Here is a 17,500-nt window from a genome sequence, read left to right as displayed (position 1 = left end):
TATGAAAATAATATGAAAACTATTGTCTGCTTTTTGTTGAGTTTTTAGTTTAAGATGGAACAAACTGTGGACGCTTTATCGAAGTCTTTGAAAAATATTTTCTTTTTCCTCATCAAAGGCGTTTTTATCAAGCCAGTGGTTTGAATCAACACCAGCTATTCTGGCTTTTGACGGAGACACCGGAATCAACCAAACTCTGAAGTATACTATCTCAGGTAAGGAGATTTTCTATAGGAATTTTTTAAGTTCTGAAGATATAAAAAAAACATTTAAAAATTTCTTTGTTATCTTTTTTAGGTATTATGGTTGGCAAAATGCGTCACAGACCAATTATGACCTGTATAATTTATGGTAGGCGAAATGCTATGTGGGCCATAGTTGGCAAGTATGGTATTATAATGTAGAAGAAATGCTATATGTGTCATAGACTGTTTAAAGAAAAGTAAATAAAATTCCTTTTATTAATCCTCATGGGGAAATTTGTCTTTAGGGACTATTCAAAGTTAAGACTGGAATAACCCAGACAGCGCCGCAAAATGAGCTAGGGTGATGTAACTTAATCAAGGCCACCTTTTGGGTACAAAGCAAAGATCGTACCTCTGAGCCACACTGTCCCATGATAGGCAAAATGGTATATATTATGGGCTATAGATGGCCTTTATGGTATGTTAATGTAGGAGAAATGCTATATGGGCCATAGATGACCGGTATGACTGTTTATGATAGGCAAGATAGTATATAATAATAGTAATAGTAATATATCTTTATTGTCCACAAAATGGAAAATTTTTAGTGGTTTACATTGCTCGAACAAATATAATAAACATTAATAGAATGTGTGGATCTCATCATAATAATAGAACCCCCATATTTACTTCACAATGCACACAGACACCTTTTACAATTTAATGCAACAGGGAACATATCTGATGTTTTAACGCATTGAAAGTAAGACTGATTTCAACTGTATCCACAATTACTAAATTACTCACTCGAACTCCAGACTTCTCCTTCAATACATTTTTAACGGTCCCTATTTCTTTCATACACGTGGGCCATAGATGACCTGTATAGCAGATTCCTTTAATTTTACTTTCACTTTTTAAAACTTAAACTTGAGCTTTTATATAGCGCAATATCCACCAAACGTGCTCAAAGCGCTTTACAAGGGCTCCCTAGCCAAAAGCAACACGTAACATGTAGGACCATACTCATCCGTAAAGTGAGTACCTGGCCGTTAACAGCGGTCGGGAAAAAATTGTAATATCGCTTAACAGGCGTCACGTCATGTCTCGTTTTACATGGTTCGTGTTGCTGATGGTTTGTAAAACGCTTTGAGCACGTTTAGTGGATATTGCGCTATATAAAAGCTCAAGTATAAAGATTAAGATACTGATTTGACACGACATTTCGATATCTGTTGTCCTATCCAGATGTACAACCTGATTCCGACATTGTTATTAATGAAACCAATGGGCAAATCAAAATCAACGCAAATTTGGACAGAGAAAATACATCTATCTATCTCGTGACTATCAAGGTAGGTGTTGCATTGAATCCTTGTGCAAGGCATGACTTCCTGTTGAGATAGCAAGCTGAACAAAGGGCACTATCTTAAATGCCGTTTCTGGTGTAAAATATTATTACAGTGGTTTTCGTTTATAAGAACTCGGGATGAAAGTATGATCCGGATATAGGTAGGTCGGAGCGCGAAAGAGATTTTTTTATATATAAATTTACCCCTTTAAAAGCATGCTCAGCAAAAAAGACTCCGCTTAAGAGCCCTTAATTTTCAAACCATTATCTTAAAATTACAAAAAAAGGAAAATAGAAAAATAAATGAAAAAAGGATCATCATCATCATCATCATCATCATCATCATCATCATCATCATCATCATCATCATCACCATCATCATCATCATCATCATCATCATCATCATCATCATCTTTACCATCAATGTGAGTGTCCTTATTTAATATTATCGAGCACTCTAACATCAACAAGTACCCACCAACCCTCATATATATATATATATATATATATATATATATATATATATATATATATATATATATATATATACGTGTGTGTTTGAATATGTGTATATATGTTTGCTTATTTATGTTAAACTCATTGTTTAGTTTTAAGCCTCAGATAATTTAACATTTTTCTATTCTATAAACAGGCGTCCCAGATTGACAAGACTTACAAATCGGCAGAAGCTTTACTGACCGTTCATGTCCAAGATGTCAATGACCACCTGCCAGAGTTTTCCACTCTCCATCTTGCCGTCAATATGCAGGAAAATTCTCCAGATGGAACTTGGATAGTCGCCTTACCCGTCACAGACCTGGATGAGGTCAGATTCAATTCTTCAATGGAGACACATTTTAAATAAAATTTTCACTTTTGTTTTCATTTACTTAAAGACGGATATGTTTAGATCTAGATTTGCAAAGTTCTTGATGATGATAATGCCCCATATGGTGTCAGTATATTTCATACTGTAAGATTGTATTCATTGTACAGTTATTGCAGTGTTTATTGGGTGCGGGAGTAAGTCCCCTTTGGATGAAGGAACATTGGCTTTCCTGGGCAGCTTTGTTTAGCATAGGCCCACATATAGGGGTCGTCTCACACTATGGAAAAGCCCATAGCATTGTTATCTTTTCTGTTTCTATAGATTTTGTTGTACTTTTAAAGTAGCTTTATGTCCATGTTCTTTAATACAACTAATGAGTTTTGCATCTTTTTGTTAACTGGAGAAAATCAACCGTTCATTTATATCTGCGTGATATTATTTACTTGTAAACCATTTCTCTTTAGTGTATTATTTAGTTATCAGCAATACATGTTGTAAACGCTTGAAAGCATTTAATTTGAGTACTGAACTTGTCTCTTGGTGAAACTTTTGAACAGTCAAGCACATCTAAACTCTACAGTACAATGCTTTGACTAAATTCACCGATTCTTTTTACTGGCATTTGCATTATGGTTGCAAACACTATAAAGCCTTTAAACATAAAGACAAACATCAGTGACTGTTGAAAACACCGGAAATCCCTTAAATGCAAAGATAACCATCAGTGATTGTTGCAAACAATGTAGAGCCCTTAAACATAAAGACAAACATTCGTGATTGTTGCAAACACTGTAAAGCCCTTGAATACAAAGACAACCATCAGTGATTGTTGCAAACACTGTAAAGCCCTTGAATACAAAGACAACCATCAGTGATTGTTGCAAACACTGTAAAGCTCTTGAATACAAAGACAACCATCAGTGATTGTTGCAAACACTGTAAAGCCCTCAAATACAAGGACAAACATCAATGATTGTTGGAAACACTGTTATGTCCTTGAATGCAAAGACAACAATCCGTGATTGTTGAAAACACTGTAAAGCCCTTAAAGGAAAGGCAAACATCAGTGATTATTGCAAATACTGTAAAGCCCTTAAATACGAAGACAAACATCAGTGATTGTTTAGTTACAACAAATGATCATTGTTAGTTAGGGAATACCGATCGTGAGTTCCATTACCTTCTAATGTCAACTCCTCTAAGGGTTCTGTGCTTGTCCAGGACTGAGGTGAATGGTTTTTCTTTAGATTGTCTAAAGAACTATATGTGAGGAAATTTTTGAATGGATGTGAGTTATAGATGATATTTCCTCTTTTTGAATTATCTCTGCATGGCTGTGTAAAAGACTAGCGAGTATCCCAAACCCTTGTGAAATTTCAGGTGAGCTCAGACTGGATACAAAGGTCGATTGTTGATATTGTAACATTCCACATTTGTTTTTTTTCTTTTGTTAGATGCATGTCATAGAAGCGTGATGTAGGTATTGAAATCTAAAGCTATATATCCTGTCTATGATGTGTAACCATTTTCCTTTTCATAAGCGTTCAAATAAGAGAAAAGTGTCACAGACCCCAAACTTCCAATCTAAACAATCGTGATTTAAATAAATGATTCTGACTCAAGGGGAAAATATCTCTTGCTTTAATAATTTTGATGAAAATGCGGTAATGATGGTAAACACAATAAAAACTGTGACACTGGTGTTGATGTCCAAGATTGTAAACGTAGTAGTGATGATGATGATGATGATGATGATGATGATGATTATTATGATGATGATGATGATTATGATGATGATGATGATGATGACGATGATGATGATGATGATGATGATGATGATATGATGATGATGATGATTATGATGAGATGATGATGATGATGATGATGTGATGATGATGATGATGATGATGATGATGATGATGATGATGATGAGATGATGATGATGATGATGATGATGATGATGACGACGACGACGATGATGATGATGATGATGATGATGATGATGATGATGATGATGATGATGATGATGGTGATGATGGAGATGTCAAATCACATCAAAGTAAATGCAATCATAATACCCATCCCTAATACAGGGCGACAACGCCAAAAACCAGTTGTCCATTACAACGGATGACTGCAATGCGTTTGATTTGAAACAACCAATGAATGGCGGTCTTTTCTGGCTTGTTGTCAACGATACAGACGCTCTGAAAGGGAAAACAACTTGTCATTTGACTGTGAGTAAATAAAACTCTTTAATAGGGAAATTTGTTATGTCTCTTTTTCCATGTGACTGTATGACGGTAAAATTGTCTCCACAGTGAAATATCTTATGTCTGAAATACGTGACTGTATGTAGGTGAAATCTGTCTTTTTTTATTATTTATTATTTTTAATTGTCCTTCAGAGCCATTAGGCCCATAAATCCAGAGTAATCCCGATCTCTATATTGTAAAAAGGACACTAGCACTTGCTTGATAGCTTTTGGATAGGCCGCTAATCTATTGCAAAGTACTTTCTACCAGATCAAACAGACTAAGCTACCAAATCACTACTGAGTGGACATGAGGATCAAAACAATCTCGACTTCACTCAGGATTGATCTCGGTCCCTTTGTGTGAAAAGCAAGTGCTCTACCAACTAAGATACCGAGACCCCTTTTATACATTTGTTGTAGAAAATTATAATATGTTTTGGCAACAGGGAAATCCCAAAAGGTAAACAATCATTATATTTTGACTTTGAAGGCATTAAAGTTTGACGTCAATAGCCTACATGTTGCATTATATGAGTAGCTGGGTCTCTTTGATAATGCAGAAACTATTTCATCATAGACGAGTATCCTAACCAAAGAGCAACAAGTAATTGCTAATTTCCCATTGATGCTAAATAAAATAAATAGGATAACCTTGGCTCCTTGGGCAATAAAGTGGCTCTGATGTCTTTCTTTTCTTTCTTTGTAAATAATAATGCGGGGCCCTGGGTTCTGATATTATGTCTTCATCTGTATACACTTTCGTTTATCAATGAATACACCATCACCGTTTATATGATAGTATACAATGAACAATATTTTACACAATCATTTGGCTGATATTAAATGTGCTAGTGTTTTGGTGAAACTTATGACAGAGTTTTAGATCTTCTGCTGTTTATCCTAAGAGGCTCGCCCTTTGCCTTACCTCTTTGAAACCATTGCAGCTCAATAGAATTGCACATTTAAATTGACTCATCTTCTTTTCCCTCCAATAATCAATATTCTTCTATCATGTTCGATCATGGAAAGACTTGATAATTCCCATACTTAGGAACAAACATTCTCTCCTATGCCAATTTCGTCAATTGCCTCAATCTCACAGAATCGGACGTTAAAATTGATTCGATTATCTTTCTCTAAAAACGCATTGCTTGGGTTTAAAAAATAATCTTATAAATCTTAAAATGGATAATTCCGATATTGCACAGATACACGCCACCCCGATCACATCACTGGTTGAAAATCTGAGTTGTGACTACAAAACAACATGTGTTACTTTTATCTCTGTGAACATACTGGACATGAATGATGACAGACCCAGGTTTGACAAGGAAATGTATATCTTTCAGGCATACAAACCGGGAGATGGCCTCACTGTTGGTAACGTAAGTATAATTGTTAATAATTATGATGATAAGAACATTTCAATAGCTTTTTATGCCAAGGTCTCAAAGCCCTTTACATCAACTGCATAAAACTTGTATACTGTAAGTAAAATTAATTCCTCACTCACACACATTCATCTGCTACCGTACTTTAATTACACGCACACAAACACACACACACACGCGCGCGCACACACACACACATACAAACACACACAAAAACACACATAGACACACACAGGTGAACAAACATATGGCAGTTGCAAATGGACAACATATAACTACATCAACTGGTAGTTAACCTCAAAAGATATTGACAGAAGGTTTTGAGACGTTTCTTAATAAATGTGATAAAGCTAACGGAGAGTCTGAAATATTCAGGGAAGGAATTTCAGGTAGAATGACAAAATTGGAAAAGACTCTTTCCCTGTGGGGCTTCAGTTTTTTCAGGGGAGAGAAAAAAGATTCGAACCAGAGAGATCTGAATCCTCTAGATCTATTGTAGACGGTTATTAAACCTTAGACAAACATGGGAGCGGAAAGGTCGGCAACATATTTGTAACACATTACAGATATTTTATTCTCAATGTTTGCCTTCACAAGCAACCAGTGATGCTATCAAAATAAGTAGATCCTAAGATAAATCTAACAACCTAGTTCTGCACTCGCTACAGCCTGTTTAATTGAAGGCCAGGCAGACCAGCAAGTATAGAATTACAACAGTCTGAACAAGATAAAACTAAAGATGACTTTTTAAGGGGCAGTTTGGATCTAATTATTAGGAAAATCCTTCGAAAAATTGATTTTGAGATTTTGGTGGAAAATGACATTTTATTATCCTAGAAATAATATAAGTGAAGTCCAAATTCTTAAAGTAGACTATAAATGCACAAAAAACACAGTCGAAAATGGTACAGATAGTAAGAAAAGTGTGAAAAACGGGAAGCTATTTTGCTATTTTCTCAATATGTCATTTTTCTAAGGGTATGGGATACTGTGTCAAACGTTTATCTGAATCTATTCAATGAAATTGTCTGAAAATTTCCACAGATATCACAGAGATAGTGTATTGTGTCACCATAGAGAGATTTTTTTGATAAGATATGTGAAATTTGAATTATAATCCCAATTCTGAATTTTTAATATCAGTTTTGTCATAACATTTTGATTCTCAAATGTGTAATGTTCTAATAAAAATTTCATAAGCTAAAGCCGTAAAATCTCTCTATGGTGACACACTATGGTACAATGTTGACAAGAGGGAAGAATATAGAGGTCATTCCTTCATTAGTTTTTGTGGAACGTTTGCCACAAGATTGTTATATTTTTTTATGTCAGACCCCCAAATTAGGTAGCAAAATGGGTATCAACACAGATAATTAAAAATTTTCACCATAAATGTTGTTTTTTAACCTATAATGACGATATAGAATGATTAAAACCGCCGAATATTGGTAATTAAATTTTTTATAGAAAAGACCGAAACCGCCCCTTAAAAACAGAATTTGAAGATAGAAAATGTTTAATTCTGGCAATACTTTTTTAATTTTAAAGAATCTTGGTGTATACACGGACTGTACCTTCAAAGGTATCTTGGTGAATACATAGACTGTACGTTCAAAGGAATCTTCGTGTATACACATACTATACGTTCAAATGCATCTTGGTGTATACATAGACTGTACTTTCAACAGAATCATTGTGTGTACATAGATTATACGTTCAAAGGACTCTTGGTGTATACATAGACAGTACTTTCAACAGAATCATTGTGTGTACATAGCAGTGGCGGTTCTAGCCTATTTACAGTGGTTGGGCAAAGATGATCCGGTCATATATATATTATTATATATATATATATATATATATATAATATATATATATATATATATTATTTATTTATTTTTTTTTTTTTAATTATAATTTTTTTTTCACCTTTAAAAAAAATATTTCAACCACAAATAATCACATTCACAATGAAATGACAATACCAGTAGATTTTAATTATTCCAAACGTAATCAAAAAATAATCACGAAAGAGAATACAACTAAAAACTAAAGCGACGAGACATAATGCGACAACACCTTGACAATAGAAGTCCATTTCGTTCACTCGAAAAATTAAAGAGATGCTTTAATCCCTCAACGGCGAGATTAATATTTCTGTTACATTACTGGTTTTCAGTAGTATGTAGTAACCTTAAAGTTTTCATCGAGAAGCAACAACAGCGATATGACTCGAGTTTCATTCAGAGCTGAAATTGCATCATTTTTACTGCTGTCTTGGTGGTTAGAATGATTGTGCCGGTGGTGGTAGTGGTTGGAATAGTGGTAGCGGTGGTGGTGGTGGTGGAGGAGGAGGAGGAAGACGAGGCGGTGAGGGAGGATGTAATTATGATAGTGGTTTTGGTGGTGCTGTTGGTTAGAATGATAGTTGTGGAGACGATTGTTGTTACTTGTTGTTAATATTGTTGTTGTTGTTGTTGTTGTTGTTAATGATGATGATGATGATGATGATGATGATGATGATGATGATGATGATGATGATGATGATGATGATGATGATGACAACCACGATGTCGTCGACAATGATGGTTACCACCATACGATATTACAAAGTTTATTTAATCTTAGGCTTTCGCCAATAATTCACACAATACAATTAAGACAAAAGAATGTTATCAATCTCTCCTCATGCATTCGTTATACTATCACAATAACGACCGTGTTATCTTTACTCCTTCCCAATGCTATCTATACAAGAGTGCTATGCTCCTTCCCCAACCAACCCCTAGCTTCCCGCCTCTTCGTCGCGAACTATCTTATGTATGTATTAGCTTCAGGACGGGCAAGTACGGAATCTGCCCACCCTTCCTTTAAACGTCTTTATTTCCTCTATAACTTAGAATTCAACTCTCTCCTTACTCAGAAGAGTATTTCTCGTATACTAATTCAATTGTTGAGAAAACCAAAATGGTGGTTGTATTAATATTTATTTAGTCGTGACTTTTGAATAAAATGTTTTGTTTTATTAGAGGAAATACAATAGAAAATTACATTGTTTTGCAAAATTATTTAGTCTGGCAATAAAAATACAGCGGTAATTACTTTAAGAATAATAAAAAAAAGAACTAACAAATTAATTTGTTAAAAAACAAAAACAAAAAAACAACAAAAAACAAATAAGAAAACAATTTAAATAAATGAGTTTTGAGAAGTACTTAAAGAAAACGAGAAAAAAAAAAAGAAATAATTTAAATGGATAAACAAATATATAAAAACAACACAAATTAATACTAAATTGATATAATATTAGTAAGTTAATAAATTTAATTCAATACTGGAACCTTCCCAAAGTCATTACATCAATGGTACCAGCACAAGTAAGGCAATAAATAAGAAAAAGTTCGTTTGCCAAAAGCTCTATTCAGTGTTCACTGGTTATTAAGGTGGGCTCATTTGAATTAGCCCGACCTAGTACTAGAGAGGCCAGACAGCAAAAATCGGAGTTAGTTCACCGTCAGGCGACGTGACGATGAGATGACGATGTGGGCGGAGTGGAGTGGTTGGGGAGGGGGGGGGGGGTTGATAAAAAGAACAGGAGCGTATCCTGGTTTATGCATTACGGGGTGCATGGTCATTCGCAATCTATCAAAAATACACACAAATTGATTTCAGTACGAAGTATCAAGTTTAAGTAGTAACTTTTGAAATTATCTAATTTAGATTAGATTATTTCGGACCTGGTAATACAGCTTATAACTTGAAAAAAACAGGCTGGTATTTGCCCACCCTGCCCATTATTACCAGCCGTCCCTGGTACATAGATTGTACGTTCAAAGGACTTTTGGTGTATACATATACTGTACTTTCAAAAGAATCTTGGTGTATACATAGACTGTACTTTCAAAGGACTCTTGGTGTATACATAGACTGTACTTTCAAAAGAATCTTGGTGATAGATAGACTGTACGTTCAAAAGAATCTTGGTGTTTACATAGACTGTACTTTCAAAAGAATCTTGGTGTATACATAGACTGTACGTTCAAAAGAATCTTGGTGTATACATAGACTGTACGTTCAAAGGACTCTTGGTGTATAAATAGACTGTACTTTCAACAGAATCTTCGTGTATACATAGACTGTGCGTTCAAAGGACTCTTGATGTATACTTAGACTGTGCTTTTAAAGGTATATTGGTGTATGTATAGACTGTACGTTCAAGGGAATCTTGGTGTATACATATACTGTACTTTCAACAGAATCATTGTGTATACATAGAATGTACGATCAAAGGACTCTTGGTTTATACATAGACTGTATTTTCATAGGAATATTGGTGTATACATAAACTGTGCGTTCAAAGGAATATTGGTGCATACATAAACTGTTCATTCAAAGGAATCTGGGTGTATAGACTGTACGTTCAAAGGAATATTGGAGCATACATAGAATGTTCGTTCAAAGGAATATTGGTGTATACATAGACTACATTCATAGGAATCTTGGTGTATACATAGACTGTACATTTAAAGGAGTGTCGGTGAATACATAGACTGTACGTTGTCAACGGAGGTACAAATTGATCATATGGTTGGATGTGCTTATTCTATATTCAGTACTCAAGGTCCACAACGGGTCAAACATTTAAATGGTGAAAGAAACAGAATTAAATGGCCGACATTTAGTGGAAACCCAAGAAATTTAGAAATGTTCGTATTTGAATCAATGATATTTTATTTCATTTGATATCAATTTGAAGTGATGATTTTTATTATTTCCCGGGGGGAGGGTGGTCTCTGTTGGAAATTGAAAGGGAGGAAACAGTTTTAATTAGAATTGATGTATTGTATATTGCACATTAAAGGACTGCAGTTAGTCCAAAATGTATCAAATTTTATTTTATTTCTGTTAGTTGCAGAATTTGGTTGTATGAAACTAACTAATTAATAAATAGACCTATTTAAATTGACCTGAATGAGATTCGAAACATTTTTGAGACAATTTTGTATTCTATCTTTCCCTAGATTTCTGTAAACGGACACTTTGCCGAGAATGACAATTCTCAAGTCATATTTTCTCTCTCCTTGATTCCTGAAGCCAAAAAATGTGATGGCATTTTTGATATCAACGATCTCTCAGGGGAGATAACCATGATTAGAGAAATTTACCAGTCGGGATTATGCCTTTTTCAGGCCAAGGCATGTGTGAATAAAATCAAAAATCAACAGTAAGATATCCTTTTTTTCTTTTTAAAAAGTAATCGTATGATTTATGGAGCCTTAATACCTGTAAAGTCTATGCTTGACAGAAAACCTAGTGGCAGTTAGCTCGTTTAATGGATGTGTAACAAAGATATAGCAATACTCTAATCGGCCATGGTCACCCTAGCCCTCTTGACGGACTACCAAAAAACCGCAAAGAAATAATCAACCTCTAAAGGATTGGTTCTCTACGAAATTAAAAAAATGTTTCCACTAATTGCTTAAGGATTATAATGATGTATGGAAAGCGCTGTAATTATTGAAATATAGAATTGGCCTGTTTTCTGTGTGTATATTTATCCTAATTTTTGGTGAAGTTTAACAGAAACAGGCGTATTTCTCCCAATTCAAATTCTGTTTTTATCACATCATCTTAAACGATCATCATCATAATCATATATTTTCCTATTTGACACTTTCAGGCTGTGTTCTGTTGTGCCAGTAACGATTGAATTGGCTACTATGGCAACGACCTATAACCTCAGAATTAAGGAAAACATCCCTGCTGGTACACTGGTCCTTGTCCTTCCAGTGAGTTTTAGACATTCTCATCGAAACTTTATTATCATAGTGAAACGGCTTGTGTATACATTAGTACTTATTTCGATAATGTCAATGGTAATTACAATTACCACTACTACTACTACTACTACTACTACTACTACTACTACTACTACTACTACTACTACTACTACTACTACTACTACGACTACTACTACTACTACTACTGCTGCTGCTGCTGCTGCTACTACTACTACTACTACTACTACTACTACTACTACTACTACTACTACTACTACGACGACGACGACGACGACGACGACGACGACGACGACGCTACTATTACTACTACTGCTACTACTACTAGTTCGATGAAACTTTTATTGACTTAAATATAGAATTGACAGTCAATATCACGTGACTCGATTGATCATGTGGCAATGGCAAAAGTAAGTTCAAATATGAAACGGAAAGAAATATATCTATATGGGATGTGTTGCTAATTTCCTGTTTGGAAATCTTTTGAGTTGAAAGTATGAAGACTGGTATCTTACCTGCCATCAAGTACTAGAGAGTTTGATGTTACCAGCACATAATGACTTAATTAGTCGATGTCCTCAAAATGCCCACCTCTAGGCAAGAGTCTAGCTAGTCAGAGACTAGAAACCATTCATAAAATTCGATTTTTTTAGTCACTGGCTCCTCTCAGGCCTTAAGCCTAGGAAGCCATTTACTAGACTAGTAAAGTACTAAATTGAGTTCATTTACATAAGAATGGACCCAGTTGTTTTTACCGATACATGGCACAAGAAATAAAGACCCATGATGAATAATTTGAATAATTCACTTATATTGGTCAAATCATTTATTATGTCTTAAGATTTTCTCATGTCTCCGTGCGCTTAGATTTCATGTTTGAATAACATTTCTATATGTATTTTTTACATATAGACTATTTTGTGAATAACATTCATATGCATTTCTATAATAGTCTTCTTGTTTTGGTTTACGAATGTTATAAAAATTATTCAATCATTGAGAAAAAGTAATTTGTTTCACGATTACTTTTAACAGGAGAGGAAGTTAGAAATCAACAGCGACAGTTTTGAAATAAAGGCAAAGTAAGTGAATTTTTATGCTATTTTTCTTATTAATCATAAGCGTTGTGACAGGATATGTAACATGTATGCTGGTTTTAGGTTCAAATGTCAATGATAGCTGTCGGAATTGGGAGATATATAAAATATTGTGATAAATCTTTAATTAATTTTAAAAATTTCTCATACCTCTATTTTTACCTGTAAATAATTGAAAATGGAATTTTGTTAATACAAATTGTGAGGGAAAACTAGGTTTAGGTGTGTTACATTAAAGGTTATGCAATTGCTTAACATTTAAATAGCATTATTGCGGAATCCAACTTATTGTAGAAATAATATTGACTTTTGATTTACTTAATTAAAAAATAATTGAGGTGTGATTTCCAAATCGCGGTATGTCAATTTTTATCAATTATTAAGTTATTCCCTCAGGAGTTAAATTGAATGATAAAGTTAATTTTAGATATCAATGGTCGTAGGAATTTGAATGGTAAAGTTTGTATTAAATGTCAATGGACACAAGAATTTCCTGAAATTAAAAACAACTTAAAACTACTCGCAGTAAAATGAGAGACTTAAAGAAAGATTCTAAGGAAAGTAATCCGCAATGTACGAAAAAGGGGAAAAGGCAAATAGCAAGTTTAGGAAAATGTGGTCCAATTTATGTATTCTACTTTTACAAAGGTAATATAATTTTTGTATTTTCTTTTGCCATTCCAGTCGTTTGGTGACCAAGGCTGTCTTGGATAGAGAAACCAAAGCCATCTATAATCTTTCTTTGACCGAGGACAATGTAAGGGGTGATTGTTTTATTTGAAAATATCAAAACTCTTTTTAAACTGCTAGTATTAATTCTATCACATTTGTTTAAAATTTCTCAAATAATGCATTTCCTTTGGTAACTGAATTTTGGTTTCATTTAAAATGTTTTGGGTTTTTTTGTTTTTTTTTTTGCTTTTTGAACCATGTGATTTCTCCCTCATCAGATATAATATTTCATTTTTAAAAATTGGTATTTATAATGGGGGAGGTCGCTGAAAGCAGACTGGGCTACAGTCATTCTATGTTTAATATCAGCTGTATCATCTCCATCGCTTTAGAAACAGCTGCCAAGATAAACAAAACAATTGTGTCTCTAGCATCGCACCTTGTAGGTGTCCTACTATCATGGTAGAATACAATATGTACTGCACTATGTTGGTATCGTTAGAACTATCCCTAAAGACCCAGTTACAATTAGGATTCAAATAGCTAAGCGTTACACTTACAAAGGCATTAGACTTCAGCCTGGTCTACCCACAGTCAAGCCTCAATCTAAAAAGTGGCTTTTTTATCATTTCCTCTCGGTGAAATAGCCAACCTCTTATACAATGTTCAAATACAGAATAATCACATTGTTTTTAAATGAAAAATAATGAAGGAAATATCGATTTCTAACATTACTGATATTTTTGCTTTCCAGACCAATAATTTGGTGAGTTCCATTGTGATCCGTATTGATGACGTCAATGACAATTCACCAATTCCTGGAAAACTCGTATACACGGTAAAGCTAACTGGTCTTGAAGCCGATGGCGAGAAAATTGTTTCTGTTAAGGTAAGTTTGCGAATGTTTTGATAATTGGTATTATAAAATAATATATTTAAACGTGTTCCAAGTGCAGTCTTTCCAGTAAAGGGGTTTCGCGGTAGTTCAGTTACCACTAGTCTTGGTAACTGTGAACTAGCCTATGTGTAATTTCATATTGTGTAAAAAATGTTTCTACTCTATGGTGTTTGGAAATCTATCTTACATGTAGAATGGGTAGTAAATCTGTTTTATTTAGGGACATCACCTAAAGATTAACGAGTGATTTCACCACGACCGTCAAGCTACATTCAACTTTCAACTCAAAATGGATTTAAGTAGAAAGTTCATACAGTATTCATTGCCTGTTAAGCAACCATAACGCTTATGATATTATCCTTTACCCAAATGACATAGAACACGTTTCACAGTTCCAGAAAAAAAATTACGTCACATATAAAGAGAATAGAATTAACTTAACAGTAACCTTAGAATAAAACCTGAACAATCAATACCAATCATCAAATCACTGTCTCTTCACTCAGGCCATTTTCAATACCTTGTGTTAACCGACCATTGGTTCGCGACCCCCCATTCCACAAACCATTGACTCCTGACCCCCCAGTCCACCAACCATTGATCCCGACCTCCAGTCTACTGACCATTGACCCCTAACCCTCATTCCACAGATCATTGCCCCCTGACCTCCATTCCACCAACCCTCAATTCACCTATTGCTGACCATCAATCAAATGCTATCTCTCTTTGATTTTTAAACCAGATGAAACAGCACCGGCATCATATCTTCTAAAAATCATAAAACATATAATTATATACCATAATCATAAAATATATAATTATATACCATAGTAATAAATGTGAGTGAAATATACAACTGTAAAGCATAATCATAAGATATACAATAATTATATACCATACTTCATTTTATTTTTCAAACCTTCAATAAGGCTGTCGATAGAGACGAAGGACCCAATGGCGATGTGAGTTATTCTCTCTTGAATGGCAGGTAAGCGAGTTTGATAAGTGAAAAAACTGGTTTAAGCCTTTTTATAATTCAAACACCCAGTTGTTCCAATTCAGGCAACCAGTTGTTCCAATTCAGACACCAAGTTGTTCCAATTCAGACACCCAGTTGTTCCAATTCAGACACCCGGTTGTTCCAAGTCAGACAACCAGTTGTTCCAATTTAGACACCCACTTGTTCCAATCTAGATACTTGATTATTCAATTCAGACACGACGTTGTTGCAGTTCAGAAATGGCTTTTTCTTTTTGCTTTTTGTTGTTGTTTATTTATTTTTTTTATTTTAACTCTAAAAGCTTTTATAAGTCATTTGAAAATTTTCCAGAATAAAACAATGACAGTTTTCTTTCCAAACAATCAACTTGGATAATTATTTGAATTGTATCCAAAATGTTCATTAATTGATTTTAAAAAGTCATTAAGAGTTATAAAATCACGTCGTCAAAATTTATTCTGGTGTCTATAGTTTTAAAGTGACACTCACAATTGCTTGCTATCCTTTGAATATGATATACGTCTATCTCGAAGTACTTTCCGCTAGATATAACAATCCAATCCACCCATCGGAAGTCGCTGACCGGAGAGAGTCAATTTGGGTGTTCGGATGAGCATATCCTACCCTAAATGAGTCTATATCTATGAACAAACATCTCAAAGCTGGACAAAACAAAAGCAACAAAATACGGGGAAAATACACTGACAACAGTCTGTGCTTTTTTAAAATGTGAGAACATCAATCAAATTATATTTCATCACATCGTTTTTTTTCAGAGAGTGGTTCAGAATTGGGGCCAAATCCGGCGACGTTTCATTGACAAAGATGCCATCTATTGACAGAGAGGGAGGAAGGATGGACGTCTTCATCAACGTTCAGGATAATGGAAATCCACCTCTAAAAACAGTTGTAAAGATAGAGGTAGTGTGGAGGTTGTCCATCTATAATTACAATAGATATTGTATCAGCCTTAGGGCATTGATTATAATTCATTTCATATAGCTAGCATTGTGATGTTTAATACTAGAAAGTAATTTATACTTGACGACAATACTTTGATTTATTTTATTTTATGATAAATTTTAATATGGAATTTTGAATCGTATATGATTTTGGGATCGAGGGGATACCCAACTTTGGTAGGGTTTTCTTGATATTTCAAAAGATACAATATAGGTGAAACAATGGGTCATAAAAAATATCGTAAATGTGAATAGAATTATTTTGTAAGAAGAGTAGTAGATTTAATATCAATGTAAGCGTTAAAAAATCAACAAAACCATCACATTGTTGAGTATTACTCCACCGTGCTTTGTGTTGCTAAATGACAGAACAGGATATATTGGCCCACTTCAATATAAGATCAGTTCAGCGAAGAGCATGGAAAATTATTTGAAAAGCTAAATAGCCAGCACATCAACCAAAATGTCAATTAAAAACATTGAACATATTTTTAACCGGCAAACATCAACGGCAGCGATTCAACATGGCCACCTCTATTCACAGCAGTACTGCAAATAGTGATTTCCTCTATTCGCAATAGTACTGTGAAAAATGATTTCCTCTATTCGCAGTAGTACTGAGTAGTAAGCGAGTAGTGAGTAGTACTGGAGAAATAATAGAGAGATAATAGTAAAGGATTAAAAAGTGTTTTCATTTCTAAATGGTGTAAATTTTACCTTCAGATTTCGTTCCCGTCGGCCAACACAACGACACCTCTGGTTTTACCAATCACGAGAGACCAGGTAAACCAAGATTTAGACAAGATCACAAGGTACGTTTTGACAAACGAATTATTATTGTAAATGCTTTTAAATGCTTTTAATATGTTGTCCCTAATAGGATGTCACGTCCGACCAGCAACGAGCAGCTTGGTTCTAAACAAAGAAAATCGGTACTTTTTATTCTTCATGCTGGCTCGACTCTTGGCGTGCCATGTGATCAGAATGTATAAAAGTCAAAACATGATTAGATTTATAAAGTTTTTCTCCTGGATACACGTTTATGCTCTTCGGAAAAGTA

General features: G+C 34.3%; 1 protein-coding gene across 8 annotated transcripts in view; it reads left to right on the top strand.

Moving 5' to 3' along the window:
• Positions 1-17,500, top strand: part of LOC144967388 (protocadherin-23-like) — a 58,887-nt gene that overhangs the window by 31,128 nt on the left and 10,259 nt on the right. For all 8 annotated transcript variants that reach the window (XM_078904525.1, XM_078904526.1, XM_078904523.1 and 5 more), the window contains 13 exons: positions 119-215; positions 1,434-1,540; positions 2,189-2,362; positions 4,459-4,602; positions 5,831-6,007; positions 11,035-11,237; positions 11,694-11,802; positions 12,847-12,893; positions 13,593-13,665; positions 14,335-14,469; positions 15,408-15,466; positions 16,255-16,399; positions 17,164-17,252. In XM_078904525.1, coding sequence (XP_078760651.1) covers positions 119-215; positions 1,434-1,540; positions 2,189-2,362; positions 4,459-4,602; positions 5,831-6,007; positions 11,035-11,237; positions 11,694-11,802; positions 12,847-12,893; positions 13,593-13,665; positions 14,335-14,469; positions 15,408-15,466; positions 16,255-16,399; positions 17,164-17,252 — 1,559 coding nt within the window. The remainder of the gene's footprint in view (positions 1-118; positions 216-1,433; positions 1,541-2,188; positions 2,363-4,458; positions 4,603-5,830; positions 6,008-11,034; positions 11,238-11,693; positions 11,803-12,846; positions 12,894-13,592; positions 13,666-14,334; positions 14,470-15,407; positions 15,467-16,254; positions 16,400-17,163; positions 17,253-17,500) is intronic.

Source organism: Berghia stephanieae, chromosome 3 (genome assembly GCF_034508935.2).
Source record: "Berghia stephanieae isolate SIO BIC M18660-M18661 chromosome 3, UCSD_Bste_1.3, whole genome shotgun sequence".
Lineage (NCBI taxonomy): Eukaryota > Metazoa > Mollusca > Gastropoda > Nudibranchia > Aeolidiidae > Berghia > Berghia stephanieae.
This window is presented reverse-complemented; position numbering and strand designations above follow the sequence as displayed.